Raw genomic sequence first — 15642 nt, 5'->3', positions numbered from 1 at the left:
TGGAGGGCAATGTGCCCGCTCACAGCGGAAGGATGCGGAACCCGTTCTGCTGCAGGTCGCGGCCGAGAGGCTGCCAGTCGGTGTGCTCGCTCGCCCAAAAGATGCGCAGAAACTTGAGCACGTCGCGGAAGTGGGTGAAGCCGGTGGCATCGGTGATGGTCTCGAATAGCGTAGCGATAGTCTCCTGCCGCCGCGGGTCGCCGTGACACTCGGTGCCGGCGACAAAGGCCGGCCAGGGCAGGTTTTGCGCGCACAGCGTCGCGTCCTCCAACGCAGCGAATTGTTCAAACAGCTTGACCATGGACGCCTCGCGGTCAATGTGCTCCATGGCGACGAGCCCGAGGCAGCGATAGGCGTAGATGACGCCCGCGTGGTGGTAAATGTCGACCAGGCGGATAAAGTCGCGGCCGACAGCCGACGGCTGCATCTGCAGACGGCCGGCAGCCAGCAGCGTCGCGCCGCGGGCCTGCTCAAACTGCGAGCGGATGGCCGAGGGCGTCAAGTCGGCGGCGGCGGCCATGAAGTCGCCGACGGCGTACATGCGCCGACGCGAAACGAGCGTCACCTGGTGGACCAGGGTCAGGTAGCGCACAAACAGGCCGTCGGCCATGCTCGGCGGCGGGAGCACCGTGTTCTCGACGTCGGCCAGGTCAAACGACGTCGACGTGGACATGACGTCGAGGACGGCCAGCTGGTTGCGCAAAAAATCAAACACGCGGGTGCAGCACTGGGCGTTGTGGCCAAAGACGTTTGCGATGGTGCGGGCGGCCATGCGGTGGCTCTCGGCGGCGCCCGTCTGCGCATTCGCCATTTCGTACGTCGAAATCATGAGGATCGCGGCCAGCATCCACTCGGCGTCGGCAATGTCAGACTGCGAGGTGAGCTCGGAGCCGCCCGTCAGGCGGCCCGTCATGTCCTTGACGTGCTCCTGGATGAGGTTGAGACAGGCGTCTCGGGCGGCCTCGGAGAAGCGGGGCGTCTCGTGGTCAAAGGTGAGACCGCCGTGGTGGGCCGAGATGGCGGCGACGGCGAGGCGCAGGCCGGGGGTGTTGGCGGCGCGGGGCAGGACGCGGCTGCGGTAGTCGTTGTTCTCCGAGTCGAACCAGACCATGAGCCCGGCAATGTTCTTGTCGTAGTACTCGATGAACTCGCGGGCCGACTTGCGCAGCGTGTTGTCGAGGCTGGCGGGGCTCACAATGACGGTCTCGCTGCTGGGGCCCGCCGTCGTGGTGGGCGCGGCGGCGGGCGTCGCTGCGGCCGACGACGCTGCTGCTGGTGCTGCTGCCGCCGATGTCGCCGAGGCCGGGGCTGAGCCTCGCCTGGCCGAGCTGCCCTCTGTCTCGTCAGAGTCTGGCTCCGGCGAGCGGCCGGCGAGGCCCGGCAGCGGCACGTTCTGGCCCTTGAGCTTGCCGCGGACGGCGACGCCGCCGGCCCAGCGCAGCCGGGGCCCGTAGCCGGGGCACGTCAGGCCCTTTTTCTCGCATTTCTTGCACGTCGGCTGGCCCAGGTCGCAGCGGATGCGACGCTTGGTGCAGGTGCTGCAGCCTGGCGTTGGGGGGAAGCGTCAGCGTGCCACTCTCAAAGTCTCAACAGCGTCTCTCTCAATCGACTCGGGACGGACCCTTGGAGCCGTGGCGGCGGGCGGCCGCCGCTTTCAGGGCATTGTCGGTCTGGCGCCGCGTCTCGGGCATAAGGGGGGAGTGGCCGCCGGACGCAGCAGCAGCGGCATTCGTGTCGTGTCGGCTCGGCTCGACTCGCGATGCAGCGGCGAGGCGGTGGGCAAAAGTTGGGGTGATTAAAGGTCTAAGTTGATTCGCCGCTAGGCACAGGCCACAGCGTGGGGAAGACGTTCAGCGCCCGCCCACCCCAAAAGGCGGGCTTTGCTCCTCTCGGAGTAGCTGCTCCTAGCGCGCGCATCGACTGATCGTCACCTGGTCTGCCACGAAATGGATCGATCAATCAATCGCTGTGCCGCAGACGCGTGCGGCGTCTTGGTCGTCGTGTCCTGGCCGGGCCCTCAGCCATGTCCCACCAGAGGGGGGGCTGTTGATCACGTACAGTTTGTGCGAGCCGAGCGTAGGCACGAAGTTGGGCTCGAATCACGTCCTTGCCGTGCCACCGTCGCGACGACAGGTTTGCACGCCAGCTCAACATCACGAACCTCGGCGTCCATGAATCACAGTGAGATGATGGGGGAGTATAAAAGCGCCCATCGGGCTCGAGGATGCTTTTCTTTCTCTGCAGATCTTCCTCTACAACATTGCCTATCAACGTCTTCTCATAGCATCATCTTTGACGCCTCACTTTCGCATCACGCTTCTACAACATCGCCCACATCACCACGCAAGTTCTCAACCATCGCAAGGTAAGGCATCGTGACCTTTGCCAAACATATCCTACACTCGAGCGAACCTGCCCACGAATCTGCCCTCTTGCCTTCCCAAGAACCAACCCCAAGCCCCATGCCCTCCTCCAATATCAGAGCTCAAGTCGAGCACCTGCGGAGGCAAATACAGCGCCTGCAAGGAGAAACGGCCGACTGGGACAGGCGCGCCAACGACTACGAAAGACGCAGCGAGCGTCTTTTTACCCAGAACCAGCGTCTCCACGTGAGGGTCCGCACCCTACAGGCCCTCGCAGCCCGGTCCCAGAGCTAAATCCACGCACACGAGTTGTTCATCTGCCAACGTCAACCCATCCTCCGCAGCCATGCCTCGCTCTGGCCATGACAACGCGCTGCTCGAGCAGCTGCTCGACCTTCAGCTCCAGCTTCCTGAGGTCCAGGCGGCCCTCGAGGAAGCCAAGAGACGCTATAATGCGGCCAAGGCAGAGTTCAACCAGCTCCGCGCCGCCAACGAGCATCTTACACGACAAGTCGCCCAGCTGCAGCAGCAGTCTGACGACCGGCGACCACGGCGGTTCTACTAAGCCCATGATCCTCTGCCTCCTCATGCTGTAGCTGAGCAGCTCAGTTCGTAGACTCCTGTACAACCAGTAGTTCGATCATCACCGGGCCAGCATTAACCAGCAGAGGTGCAGCCGTCCCCAGAAACCGACCGGCTCGACCCCGTCAACATCACATCCCCATCTCGATTTTGCCCCCATTCCCCGCGCACAGATGAGCAACCCCGAGCTTCTCGCCTCCATCAAAGAAGCAGAGGCACAACTGGTACCCCTCATTCGGAGGAGAACCGAGCTCGACCAGCGCATGCTTCGACTCGCCGTCCGCTATTCCAACCTTCTCCAGCAGAACCGCGACTTGCAGGCGCAGATTGAGGAAGCCCGGCGCCGCCTCAGTCGCTCGTAGCGTAGTCGACCTCATTGCTGCTGTGAGCATTAAACGGCATCCCCTTGGCTCCGCTCATGTCCCAATCCACCCGCTTGAGCGACCAGCGGCTTCGCGCTGCCATCGATGAGGCAGAGGAGAAGTGTTATACCCTGCGATGCACCTTTCATGATCTGAACGAAGACTTGAACCGAGCACTCGACCGCCTCTCCAGACTTCGAGAGCAGAACAACCAATTGCGCTCGCAGATCTGGGACGTCAAGCGCCGTTGCGTCGAGCAGGGCTTCCCCCCGTATCCAGAACCATAGTCATCCCCGGACCGCACTCACCGCCCCCAATCGCTCTCATTACCTGTTTTCACACGCGCCTGACTGTTTCCGTGCCCACAGCCATGTCGTCGACCGCTGAGCTGAGCCAGAAGCTGGCGGACCTTCGGGAGCAGACGAGAATCGTGCGCAGACAGTGCGACGACGTGACCCGAGAGATTGCTGAAACGGAAAGGAAAACCCAGGCCACGCTTAGAGAGAACGAGCGCCTGGCTCAGCAGCTCAGCGGCCTGCAGGAGCGGTTCCAAGGCCGCCAGGATCGGCGATTCTGGCCCATGTAGCAAAGCGTCAGGTGCAAGGGAAACTTTTTCTTGGTTAGCTATGACACATAATACACTGATATCCTGACTCCTGCTTGAGCGAAACCGTCATACGTCGTGACATGTACCTCCTCCATTATCTAGCGTAAATCGTCCCGCCGTCTTACAACACACAGTGGCTGACCACCTCGTCTAGTGCAGCCGCTCCGTCACGTACACCATGGCCGCCAGCCCCGCGCAGCACTTGGTGCTCATCTCGTGCCGGCACCACGGGCACTTGACCTGCACGGAGATGGACCCCGCGTACCCCATCGTGTCGCGCTGCGCCAGCATCGCCCCGGGGTCCGCCATGGCCTCGTAGAGGTTGCTCGGCATGTCGTGGTAGTACTTGCAGCCGCAGCACTCGACAAAGAACTTGGCCACCGGCTCTCGGTCCAGGCCTGGGAGCAGGCTTGCCGTGGAGTGCCGCGCCAGAGACCGCGTCGTCGTCGTCAGCACCGTCTCGCACGATCGCGACGCCTCGGAGCGTACCGACGGCGTCGGCAGGTCTCCGGGGAGGATGAAGGATGCGGGCGGTCCGAGGCGCTGCTTCCCCGGCCGCGTCGGCGGGGCGATGGGTGCGAGCTTGCGCGCCTCCTGAAGGTAGGACGCCGCAGCGGGCCGGGGAGACTGCGAGTGCTCTCGGGCCGCGATGGCTTTCCGTGCGGGGACCGACAACCGGTTGGACGGGGGGGCTGAGCTTCTCTCCCTGGATCGCGCGGCCTGCGGCTTCGGGGCAGCCATCGTCTCCGAGCTGCTGCGCTGCTTCTCAAACGAGGGGCGATCGGGCGACGCCTTGTTGAAGTCGGCTAGCACCCTATCCGCGGCGGCCTGGATCTCGTAAATGTCCTCATCGGTAGCGGTGTTTGATCCTTGTGCAGGTGCCTTGCTCCTGTCGGCCGACAACCCCCTTTCTGACTGCGGCCGCGAGGTAGCCGGCGTGCTAGGCGGCGACGGCGAGTGGTACTCCTCTGAGCACGAGTCCTCCGACGAGCTCGGCCTCTTCGCCGTCTGATTGTCGAGGGCCGGTTCTGATGACGGCTCCGCGGCCTGCAACAAGTCCGGTGCCGGCCGCGACAGCTCGCTGGCTTTGGGTGTCACGGACAGCGTCGAGAGAGTCTCGGCCTTGACCTCTGCGACTGGCGTCTTGGGCGGCTTCCCCTCGCCGTCAGACGAGAAGCTCTGCTGCGACCGCCTCGGGCTGCGTTGAGGAGGCGCGGGGGACGACGGTGCCGTCCGGTACCCATGCGACTCGACGCTGGGGACGGAATCAGTGTTACTGAAGTCTTGTTCCTCCAGTCGGCGAACGGCGGGTATCGACACCACGACTGGCTTGGCGGCGGTTTGCGACGCCGGGGTAATGGGTCTTGCGTCTTTGCTCTCCTGCACCGCGGTCGAGGCTTGGTCGGACTTGGACCTGAGTCCCATGCGGAACCTCCACTTGTCGGCCTTTGGCACGTCGGGCACGGCCGGGGCGGTGGGCGAGACGAGGGCTCGGGCATTTTGCGCCTTGCCGTGGCGCGTGATGGGCGGGTAGTGTCGTCGGCTCGGGTCCTTGCCCTCGGGCGGCGGCGACTTGAGGGCGGGCTTCTCGCGCAGGGCCGGGTGGATGTCACCCTCCTCGGCCCCTGCCTGCACCATGGCCGCCCGCTCGCCGTCCAGGTGGCGTTCCAGCTCGAGCTTGATGCCGCCGATGAACTCGGGCTCTGACGTGTGGTCGACCGAGGAGCGGCGCCGCTCAAACGGAGCACGGAAGAGGGAGGCGAACGAGCTGGAGCGGCTGCGCGTCTTCTTGGGCTGCTCGTCCTTGCCGATAAACGAGTTGCGGTGCTCCTTGCGTCCGCGGTCCGGCTCCTGGGGTCTCGACACGGGGATCAACGAGGGGATCGGCGAGGTCAGCGACGGTAGTGTCGACGCGCTCTTGGACGAGGGCAGCGACAGGGGCTCCTTGGTCGCGACCAGGTTCGGGGGCGGCAGCTTGGACTCGCGATGGCCCAGCGGCGGCAGCTTGCTAAGCCGGCTCCTCCGGGCGCGGGCCGTCTTGGCCTCCTCCTTTTCGCGGTCCTTTTCCTCGCGCTTCTTCTTCTCCATCATCTTCTTTTCCTCGCGGCGGCGGCTCTGCGACTCCCAGCTGGGGGAGACGCAGATGGACTGGCGGTCCGTATCTTTGGGCGCGTCCTTGGCCATCTCCTTGGGGGGAAACGCAAAGGCGACGACCTTGGGGCTGGGCTTGTCGACGGGAGAGACGACGGGAGGGGCGACAGCTGCAGGGACGACGTCGACGACGGGCTCGCGGGGCGTGGGCACGATTTTCTTGGGGGCAGCCGTGTTGATAACCAAGGGGCGAGGTCCCCGTCGAGTCTCAGACGTCGGCGGCGGGCGCACCTCGGCGCGGCGAGCTTGGATGCTGGAGCGGGCCGGGGAGACATGGCTGGCCGGGGGCTGCGGGTCGAGCGGTGGCTTGCTCGTCTGAAGTCGCTCAAGCTGGGCACGATCATCTGTCAATACGAGGGGCCCGGCCGGGGACAGACGCGACTCACTCACCATGTACTGCTTCTCGAGCTCCAGCATGCGGTGGAAGCTGTTGGCACGGGCCGGACGTGCCTTGGTCTCGGGCATGACGATCGTCTGGGAGCAGGATGGCACCTGCGCTGTGGAGCGAGCGTATTGGTGCAACGACGTCGCAACGGTTGGATCTCACGAGGCTTGGGGCGGCCCCCCTCGTTGGAAGACGCCGCGCCGCGGATACGTGGATGGCTTCGGCAGTGAAGCAGTTGCACCGAGCGCCCTGCGCCGGAATTAAGAGTGCGACGTGGCTTGGCGATGCAGATAGCCGTCGGGTCAGTGTCGGCGGGCGGCTGTGCCGGATCCTTTGACGGCCATGAAGCAGGTTTGACAGAGCGTGAAGCCGCAGCACAGGCTGTGAGAGGTCGTGCAGGGATGGATGAGCGAGGGCGAGCGGATCGAGAGTACACGAGAGTGGGACGCTGAACGAAATGCCGCAGAGCTGGGAAACGGAGGCCGAAATGAGAAGGGAAAAGAGAGGTACGGAGTACAGTCGAGTGCCGGTAACGAGCGGTTGGGGGGGTGGAAGTTGGGACGGAGGAAGGGAGCGATGGCGGCCCGTGATGATTTGAATGGATTCGACGTTTGTCTCACCTTTCCGCTCGCTCCATCTCAGACCGGCCGATGGGCTGCTACTGGCGGGGGCGGCGGATGGGCGGCCCCAGGCTCAATGGAGGCTCGCGGGGCCAGTCGCAGGTGACGGCGGGTGGGCTGTTTTAGCGGATCGGCGGCTGGGCTTGGGGGGCCGGCTCGGGGAGAACTGCACACAATGGAGGGCCACAGGCGCTGCAAGGTTGTGGCGCTCGGAACGACCCAGCGCTAGCGGCGGTGGTTCAGAGGTGTGGGGTGCCCGCCAGGCGGAAGGAGGCGGGCCACCTGCCACCTCATGGAGGCCCAGCTGCAACCTCGATGGAACCCAGAACCCTGAAACTTCCAGCGAGGTTCCTGGGCGCTGATCCAGGCGGTGCTGTGCGGCGGCGAGGCCGGGACCCGGCCACGGCATCCAGTGATCGTCAACTGCAAGGTATTTATTTTGTACGCTGGCCGTGCGACTGCGTCGATGGAGGCTCGGGCACATCGCGGGCGGCCAATACGACGGGAGCGTTGGTCGGGCCGCCCGCGACGAATCGAATCGAACGGGGTGAGGTCATGCCGCGGTGCTTGCGGTGCCTGCGGTGCCGGCGAGGCCGGCGAGGCCAGGGCGGCCAGCTGTTGGGTAGGTTCGCTACGCGACGTGCCGTCGTCACCTCTCCGGTCGCCCGTCCTCGATCAATCAGAGCCCCCTGCGCCTGTCGGTCTCAAGCGAGCCCCGCACTGCCGCCTCCTGTCACTTGTTGACGTCCATGACAGCCCGTCCGTCCGTCCATCCTCCATCCTCCCGCGGGATCAGCCGTTGAGGAGTCGAGGACCGTCCGGAGGCCGACCTGACACATCGACCCGACCTGACGCCGTCCGTCACGGCCGTCATGCTGTCTCGTTTCATCCAGGGCAAGGCAGGCCCCCGTCCGCCACAAATTTTTTTCCTCTGGCGGGGAGGGACCCCAGCATCCGGATCAGCTGGAATCGGGACGCCAAGCATGCAGGTCTCACGTTGGCACCATGGAATACGAAGTGTGGCTGCATGTGCCGGCACACAGGCCAGCGTCCTGCGTGGTCCGTGATGGATGCACGCATGCACGCACTCTGGCACTGGACGGATGGCAACGGGCGGCGTCGCCCACTCGCTCAGTCAGTCAACCCGCGGCGCCGGGACTGGGCCGGATCGGTGCGCGCGGTCAGGCAATCAGGCAATCGCCATCCCTCCATCGCCATGCACCATCGCATAAGCATCTCCATGCCCATCCCACCCTCCGCCCGCCGAGCCAAACGGCCGTCGCCAAGGCGGCGGTGGGCGTGGATGCGGGCTGCTGAAAATAGCAACCCCAAAGCGGGCATTGGCTCGGTACGATTCCCGGCTTCGTGGCTTCAGCTGCTACCCTGCAGTGCCTGCACTTGCACGTCGTCTCGGCCGGCGCACCGCCTGCGGCGCGATGCACATGAAGCAAGAATGCGCAGGGCATTTGCATCATGCACGGATGGCTCGCCTTGACCGCTGACTCCAGCTGCGTACGAGCACGGTCGACGAAGAGGGCGACATGGATGGCATGCAGGGCCCGTGTGCAGGTCTCTCGATGGGCGTGATTCTTGTGGACCGTCGTTCTTGGTCGGCTTGCCTAGCACACAGTTCGGGAGGACCCGTGCTTGGGATCCGCTTGATCTACCTGATGGACTGGACGCCCGTGGGCACTTTGTACGCTGTGGCTGCGGGCACTGGGAAAGGGGCCAGTGAAAGGATACATCACTTTGACCGACTACCCCAACAGCATCTTTACAGCAACGACCTGCACAAGGCTACCATGAATTTCACCTCTGCAGTCATTGAAGCTTCAAAGGAATCATGTCAGGCCCATGGCAGGCTCCACAGAGTCCACAGGCTGGAGAGGCGGAGATGCTTTGGACTGCCCCATCGTCGTAATCATTAAACGTCTAATCTATACAAGCCTTGGCTCGCGGCTCATCTACCGGCCACCGACGCCTGTCTGGTGCATCGCGCAACCTCCTCCGCCGTCGGGCTCATGTGCGTCCACATCTCCTCGGCGTTCTGGCCCAGCAGTCCGCTGTGCTCGCGCCGTCCGCGGATCCGTCGCCAGGACCGCTTCGCCCACGCGCGCAGTCGCGTCCACAGCTCGTTGCGGATCTTGAGCTTCACGGCAACCCACTTGTGATCCGGCGCGTGGTCCGATCGCATCGCCTCGCCTGGCTCTACCGGGGCCTTGGCCGACAGGAGCAGGCCCTCGTCTATCCACACGTTGTACTTTGTCTGCTCCGCCGGCAGCGTGAGGCTGAGGAACTCGAGGGACGCCGCCACGGTCAGGTAGAAGGCACGCAGGGGGTGCACCATGGACTTTGTCAGAATCGTCATCCACCGTCTGTACAGCACGGCAAAGTCGGTCATGACGAGGTGCGTGGACCCGGCAATGGTCATCATCCAACACAGCGCCCCCGAGTCCCGCGCCTCCTCGCATATGCCCACGATGCTCTCAAAGTTCTCCTTCCAATGCATAAACGCCTCGGACGAGATGGATATCAGGGGCTTCTTGACGGTCTCGCCGCTCGCATCCGGTGGCGGAGTGCCCTGGCCCCAGCCGTCCAGGACGACGCCTTGGCCGAGCCACGTCAGGGAGCTGTTTCGGCAGAGCTGCACTGTCGTCGCGCCGCCAAAGGAGTGGCCCATGGCCGTGACGTGGTCCAGGAACATGCGATCCTCCCAGTCTTCCCATCGAACGCCGCTCAGCCCCTGCGAGCTTGACCCAATGTTTCCTTTGCGTCTCAGGTTCATGCGCGCAATGTCGTCGCCGTACCCGCTGTTGATGAGGCCCAGCACGTAGAAGGCCTCCTTGATCTCTTCGAGGCGCAACTCAATCTGCGCCGACCGCAGCGTATGGTCCACGCCGCGGGGATTGTGCGGCGACGTGTCCTGCGCGTTGTCCTTGGGGAGGATGTAGTCCATTACGTAGTACGGGTTGAAGCCGGCCCTGCGTCGCGACACCCGCTTGTTCTTGCCGTCGTCGTTCTCCTCGTTGCCCGTGTGAATCTCAGCAGTCGAGGACTCTATCTCGGCGGCCTCGACGTTGCCGGGCAGGCTTACATAGGTCCTCGCCCCGGACCCGTCTCGATGCTCCATGGCGACGACCACAAAGCCGAAGCTGGCAAGCTCGCCGCAGATGGAGCTGTAGCACAGCCGCGACCCGCCCAGGCCGTGGCTGAATATGATGACGGGGAACTTGGGGCGACTGCTCGGCTCGCCAGTTTGCTGTGGGTGTTGACCTCTGTCCTTGAGCGTTTCCTCTGGCCAGTAGTCGGCGATTTTCGCATTCCGGAAGGCCGGCAGCTTCGTGAAGAGCGACGTGCAGGCCAAGTAGGCTGTGACGGGAGCCGCCGGGATGTTCAGAAATTTGGCGTAGCCCTTGGCTGTCGCGATGCGCGGCCGCGGCATCCAGTCGACCCTGTGCGGCTTGTCGCCGCCGGCCTGGAGGTGCTCATGCAGGTCGCACGGGTAGTAGATGCCCATGAGCACAGTGTCGAGGCGAAGCACAGGCTTGCCATTGCGCTTCAAATTTGACACTGGGCGCGGATCCCGTGCCGGGACTTCAATGTCCATGTAGCCGACATTGTATGGCCCCGTGTAGTGAGGCAGCTTGTGAAGAAACCGTTCCCGGAGCGTCGTGTGCGGCTTCATGGCGGACCGCCGCGGCGCCTGTGTGTCCGCCTTTGGAGCCATGGCGCCTTGCAGCAGGCCCTCACGCTCCTTGCATCACGGGTGCTGCGCATTCATATGTGCGGTCGGGTTGTCCGGCCATCTTGAGTCGTGAAGCGCGTGCCTGTGACGTCAGTCGTCACTCGGCCCCTGCCGGCGCCGTTAGTGCGAGGATTTGGCGCGATGTCTGAGTGAGGGCGCCGGCCGCAGGTGCCGTCGCAAGATCACAAATGCCTTCTGGCGAATGGCTGCCGCCGCCAGTCGAGACCTTGCGCCTCCCGGCGACGTCTTCACGTTGCATCGATGATCGCTGGACTGGTGCGCGCGATCTGACGTCGCGGCCCCATCCCGTCGACTGCCTTTTCATGCCCTCCGAGGCTCCGACACGAGACCTTTGTTGCTGCCGACGCGGTTGCAATCAATTGGACTACGATCCATAGTGGCGGCACTGTCAGTCGCTGTCAGTGCCGTCGGTAATGACCGACTTGGTAGCCTGCCCATCAGTGTTTCCTCGTACCTTGCTGCATGGCGTCCCTTCTCAGAGTTGGAGGGGCATGAAAGCTTCCAGGGGACCCACTAGACATTTGATTATATAATGACCTGACCACCCAGGTGACTCAGCGCGGCGGCACCGTTTATCCGCAGCCCCCTCACGTGAGTCGCCGCCCACACAATACCATTTCCACGAAAAACTCTAGCCGCGCACCCGCCCCCGTCTCAGTTCGTCATCCACAGCAACACCAGTCAAATCCATCAAAATGGGAAAGGTTCACGGATCTCTTGCCCGTGCCGGTACGCTCTCACTGTTTCTCGACGCTCGTTGAACGCGCTCGCTGACTCTCGCAGGCAAGGTCAAGTCTCAGACCCCCAAGGTTCGCCTCCCGACGACGCCCGCCGACCGACCGAACGATGACTGACCCCCTGCAGGTTGAGCCCCAGGAGAAGGCCAAGGTCCCCAAGGGCCGCGCCCTCAAGCGCCTCAAGTACACCCGACGATTCGTCAACGTCACCCTGACCGGTGGCGGCAAGCGAAAGGTGAGCGAAGACGACCGATGCGCAGGCGCGAACGAGGTGCTGACAGCGGTGACAGATGAACCCCAACCCCGGCTCGTAAACGGATGGGGGGATGAGGACGATGGCTACATGATGTTTGGGCGGATTGGCAGTCGCAGCTAGCACAGAGCAGCACGACACGGCGTCCGGTTCTTTCGTAATACAGAAAGTTCTCGCAACAACCCCGATGACAGTGACGATGAGACCAGTGACGCGGATCGATGGGAGGCACGCTCGCAACGGGGAGGGAATCGGTGAACATGCGACGAAGCCACGGCGACTGCAACGGGAATGAGGACGATTCAAGGACCCCTACGATGTGCCCGACCAGGTGACAGGACGCCTCGAGCGACTTGGAAGACTCGATTCCACCGCGGCGGCGACGACGGCGAAGACGTGTCCTCATCTCCATGGCCATCTCGACTGTTTTCGTGATTATGCATCGCGCACCTCCCGTAGAGCTTGTTCCATCAAACACTACACGTACAGGCGTAATTGTCCCATCTGCCTGTCTCGCTTGCTCACTCCCCACTCCAATCACGTGACCCGCTCTCACACCCCGGTGACCCCACGTAAAGCTTCATTCAGTGCAACAGCCCTTTGCTTGCATACCACGCCCAACAACACAACATGGCGGACGTCGACATGGACATCGACCCGGCCGGGTCGCCCCCGCGCAACGAGTCGGAGATGCAGACGCATGCCAAAGCCACGGCCGTGCGGTCCATTGAGGGCTGGATCATCGTCGTCACCAACGTGCACGAAGAGGCCGACGAGGAGGCCATCCAGGACAAATTTGGCGACTACGGCGAGATCAAGAACCTCCACCTCAATCTCGACCGCCGAAGCGGCTACGTCAAGGTACTTCGTCCCACTACACTTCTCCGAGGCGGGCCCAGCTAACTCTCCAGGGCTACGCTCTCATCGAGTACTCGACCCTCGAAGAGGCCCGGGCCGCCATCGATGGCGCGCACGACACGAAGCTGCTCGACCAGACCGTGCAGGTCGACTTTGCATTTGTGAGGCCGCCACCGGGCAAGGGACGTGCAGGCAGGAATCGCCGGGGACGGAGCCGGAGTCGCAGCCCCGACGCAAAGGACGCGGAATAAGCCGGTGCATACGTCTGTTGACGGCATCGGCGTGTAACGATAGCTTCACGAGGTGAGTCGAGCAGGGCCCGCAACAGCGTGCGCGAGCTGACGTGTGCACAGAATGACTACGGCATGGACGCATTGGCGTGTACAAGAGCGCGGCGTTTTCAACGGTGACGTGCTAACACAGGGCAATGTCGATCGACTCGCTCGCCGCCAGCTCGCCGTTCATGACCCCGTGCACGTAGCACTCGCCCACGAGCTTATAGTATCCCTGGCGCCGCGTCGGCCGCATCACAAACGGCGCGTGGCACCCGTGCACAATGGCCACAATGTCGCCCTCCTTGGTCAGCAGCGGCAGCAGCCCCATGAGTCGGCTCTCGGTGAAGGCCAGGTTGTGTCGGTTGCCCATCACCATGAAGCTCGACAGGTACTCGGTGCAGTCCTGGGGCACCGATCCGATGCTGGCGGCCGTGGTGACGCCCAAGTACTTGAGCGCGTCGAGGAACAGGAGCGGGTATACCTTGACCATCAGGTACCAGGCGATCACGACCAGCAAGGGCACCAGCGCAGTGACCCAGAGCCAACGAAACAGGGGCAGGAGGATGAGATACACGATGCCGGGCAGGACGACGCCGGAGACCGTGGACACCTTCCAGGCCACGGCGGCCGTTACGAGGCCGACGTGGCCGGCGAATGGTATGCAGCGGATAGCGATAGTCACAAACGGCAGCGCAATCAAAGCCGCGATTGCGAGAAGCAGCATCGCCCGCGTGAGGAGGTTCGTCTCGTGCCGCTTGAGGTTCTCGTACTGCACGGCATATCGGTCTGGCACCGGCAAGCCGTTCCAGGTACGGTTGCCGATTAGCGTCCGCCAGAAGGCCTCCTCGATGGGCTGGCCGTTGGGATACACCGGGCCGAGCTTCTGTGTCATTCCCAGGTACATCGGTATGCCGAGGCAGAGCTTGCCCGGCAGGACGAGGACGACGCGATCAATCGGGGTGACCTTGACCGTGAGCGATGCCTCGATTTCGTTGATGTGGAAGGACTGCGGCAGGTCGCCCGACGCCGAGTATAGCCGGTCGATGTCCTTGGTCCGTGCTTCGTCGCTCGTCGTCTCGCTCCCCTCGGCCGGCTTCTCCTCGCCCTTGTCCCTGTCTGCGTTCTTCTCGTCCTGGATGTCCGCCAGCCGGTTGAAGCCGATCTGCATGTCCTGCGAGTACGTCATCTTGGTCCAGTTGGGCACCCAAGACGGCGGGTCGTTGGGGGATGGCGTGGCGGACCTGATGCCCGCCGTAGACAGCACCTCGGACATGGACCCCTTCGTTATGAAGTGGGCGGCAAACTTGGTGGCGACGACGTTGAGCGTCTGCTGCTCCGAGTACACGGGCTTGATGTGGTCGGTGCCTGTGAGGCCGAGCAGGGCGTACAGCCTGTCGACGGGCTGCGTGGCGAGAAAGTTGCTGGTGCGGCGCAGCAGCTGCAGCATGTCGGGCCGGCCAAAGGGAAACGTCTCGCCCTCGGCGCGGTCGTGGAGCAGCTTCGCCCTGGCGAACCGCTCGTAGTCCTTGATGGTGTTGAGGTCCTTGCGGATGGACAAGCCGGAAAAGTTTTCCTTGTCGCGCTTCTCGTTGAGGCTGAGGATCATGTAGGCGGGTGTCATGTAGCCCCAGGCGCGCATGCGCAGGTCGGTGACGACGAGCATGCCGCGAGCGCCTTCATGGGCCTCTCGGAAGAGGTCGAGGCGGCGGGTGCCGAAGAGGTCCGGGGAGTATCCGGTGTAGATGAGCTGTCGGTTGTCGGCATATGCCTTGGCACAGAGCCACAGGAGATGCCAGTCGACGTCGTGGTCGCCACAGGTGACGGCGACGCCGGTCGCGTAGACAAACTCCTGGATGATCCAAACGCGGCGAAACCAGGGGCGGCGCAGAAAGGCGCGGAGGGCCGTCCACCGCGGGTCGCCGACGGGGGGCAGGACGAAGCCGCGCTGCTGGGCGAGGGCGGTGGCGGTCTCGCCGTCGTCGTGCTGCGAGGCGTCGAGGTACTCGGAGTAGTCGGCGATGGAGCGGATGAAGTCGAGGGCGAGGGCGAGGTCGTCGGCCTCGGGGCCGAGGTAGACCTGGACGCGCGAGGCGATGCGGTAGATGTCGGGCATCAGCTGGATCTGCTCGCCCTTTTCGCGGTTGTCGGCCGAGGTGACCTGGTTGATGCAGATGGCGTCGGCCCAGAGCACGCGCGGGCCGTCGGGCAGGGCGAGGCGGCGCAGGACCGTGTGCAGCGAGGCCGTGATGCGGATGACGGAGCCATTGTCGATGACGACGTGGAAGGGCGTCCGTTGGTCAGAGCCCCAGTGGTACGAGATGGCCTCGTAGGCGAGCGCGTGCTCGAGATAGCCGCCGCCGTCGTCCTCAGCCCGGGGTTGGTAGACGGGGTTGCGCAGCCGGTGGTGGAGGATGCTGCCCGACAGGGGCTGGTCCGGGCGGGCGGCCTCGAGGCGGAGGAGGCGGATCTCGCCAGGGCCGAGGGGCTGATACTCGTAGTCCTTCATGTCTTTGGTGCAGATGCACCGCAGCGCAGCAGGCACGGCATCAACTCTTTATACAATGGCTCGAAAAGCAGCTGTCGGTTCGCGCGCCGGACCAGGCGCTTACACGGGTCTAGGGCCGCATGGGCCGTCCCGCTGAGGCTGACTTGTGCAGCACAGCCCCCGACCGAAGCCCTGGCA

General features: G+C 63.9%; 7 protein-coding genes across 7 annotated transcripts; 3 read left to right on the top strand and 4 right to left on the bottom strand.

Moving 5' to 3' along the window:
- Positions 1–19: 19 nt before the first annotated feature.
- PLICBS_010027 (uncharacterized protein) lies at positions 20–1691 on the bottom strand (the record flags this gene model as incomplete). Its single annotated transcript, XM_018327172.2, has 2 exons — positions 20–1545; positions 1622–1691. The coding sequence occupies 2 exons, from the start codon at positions 1689–1691 to the stop codon at positions 20–22; spliced, it is 1596 nt and encodes a 531-aa protein (XP_018174203.1).
- A 1018-nt stretch (positions 1692–2709) lies between these two features.
- On the top strand, positions 2710–3307 carry PLICBS_010026 (uncharacterized protein; the record flags this gene model as incomplete). Its single annotated transcript, XM_065601778.1, has 2 exons — positions 2710–2894; positions 3040–3307. The coding sequence occupies 2 exons, from the start codon at positions 2710–2712 to the stop codon at positions 3305–3307; spliced, it is 453 nt and encodes a 150-aa protein (XP_065457850.1).
- Positions 3308–4064: 757 nt separating this feature from the next.
- Positions 4065–6530, bottom strand: PLICBS_010025 (uncharacterized protein; the record flags this gene model as incomplete). Its single annotated transcript, XM_065601777.1, has 1 exon — positions 4065–6530. The coding sequence occupies one exon, from the start codon at positions 6528–6530 to the stop codon at positions 4065–4067; it is 2466 nt and encodes an 821-aa protein (XP_065457849.1).
- Positions 6531–9030: 2500 nt separating this feature from the next.
- On the bottom strand, positions 9031–10797 carry PLICBS_010024 (uncharacterized protein; the record flags this gene model as incomplete). Its single annotated transcript, XM_018327176.2, has 1 exon — positions 9031–10797. One exon carries the CDS (start codon positions 10795–10797, stop codon positions 9031–9033), a length of 1767 nt encoding a protein of 588 aa, XP_018174207.2.
- A 734-nt stretch (positions 10798–11531) lies between these two features.
- Positions 11532–11887, top strand: PLICBS_010023 (uncharacterized protein; the record flags this gene model as incomplete). Its single annotated transcript, XM_065601776.1, has 4 exons — positions 11532–11565; positions 11620–11645; positions 11701–11808; positions 11864–11887. 4 exons carry the CDS (start codon positions 11532–11534, stop codon positions 11885–11887), a joined length of 192 nt encoding a protein of 63 aa, XP_065457848.1.
- A 569-nt stretch (positions 11888–12456) lies between these two features.
- On the top strand, positions 12457–12935 carry PLICBS_010022 (RNA-binding protein 8A; the record flags this gene model as incomplete). Its single annotated transcript, XM_018327177.1, has 2 exons — positions 12457–12687; positions 12738–12935. 2 exons carry the CDS (start codon positions 12457–12459, stop codon positions 12933–12935), a joined length of 429 nt encoding a protein of 142 aa, XP_018174208.1.
- Positions 12936–13098: 163 nt separating this feature from the next.
- On the bottom strand, positions 13099–15465 carry PLICBS_010021 (uncharacterized protein; the record flags this gene model as incomplete). The annotated part of the gene is made up of 1 exon (XM_018327178.2): positions 13099–15465. The coding sequence occupies one exon, from the start codon at positions 15463–15465 to the stop codon at positions 13099–13101; it is 2367 nt and encodes a 788-aa protein (XP_018174209.2).
- Between the last annotated feature and the right edge of the window lie 177 nt (positions 15466–15642).

This window comes from Purpureocillium lilacinum, assembly GCF_023168085.1.
Source record: "Purpureocillium lilacinum CBS 284.36 DNA, scaffold_8, whole genome shotgun sequence".
NCBI lineage: Eukaryota > Fungi > Ascomycota > Sordariomycetes > Hypocreales > Ophiocordycipitaceae > Purpureocillium > Purpureocillium lilacinum.
Note: the sequence above shows the minus strand (reverse complement) of the source record. Positions and strands in the feature narration are given on the sequence as shown.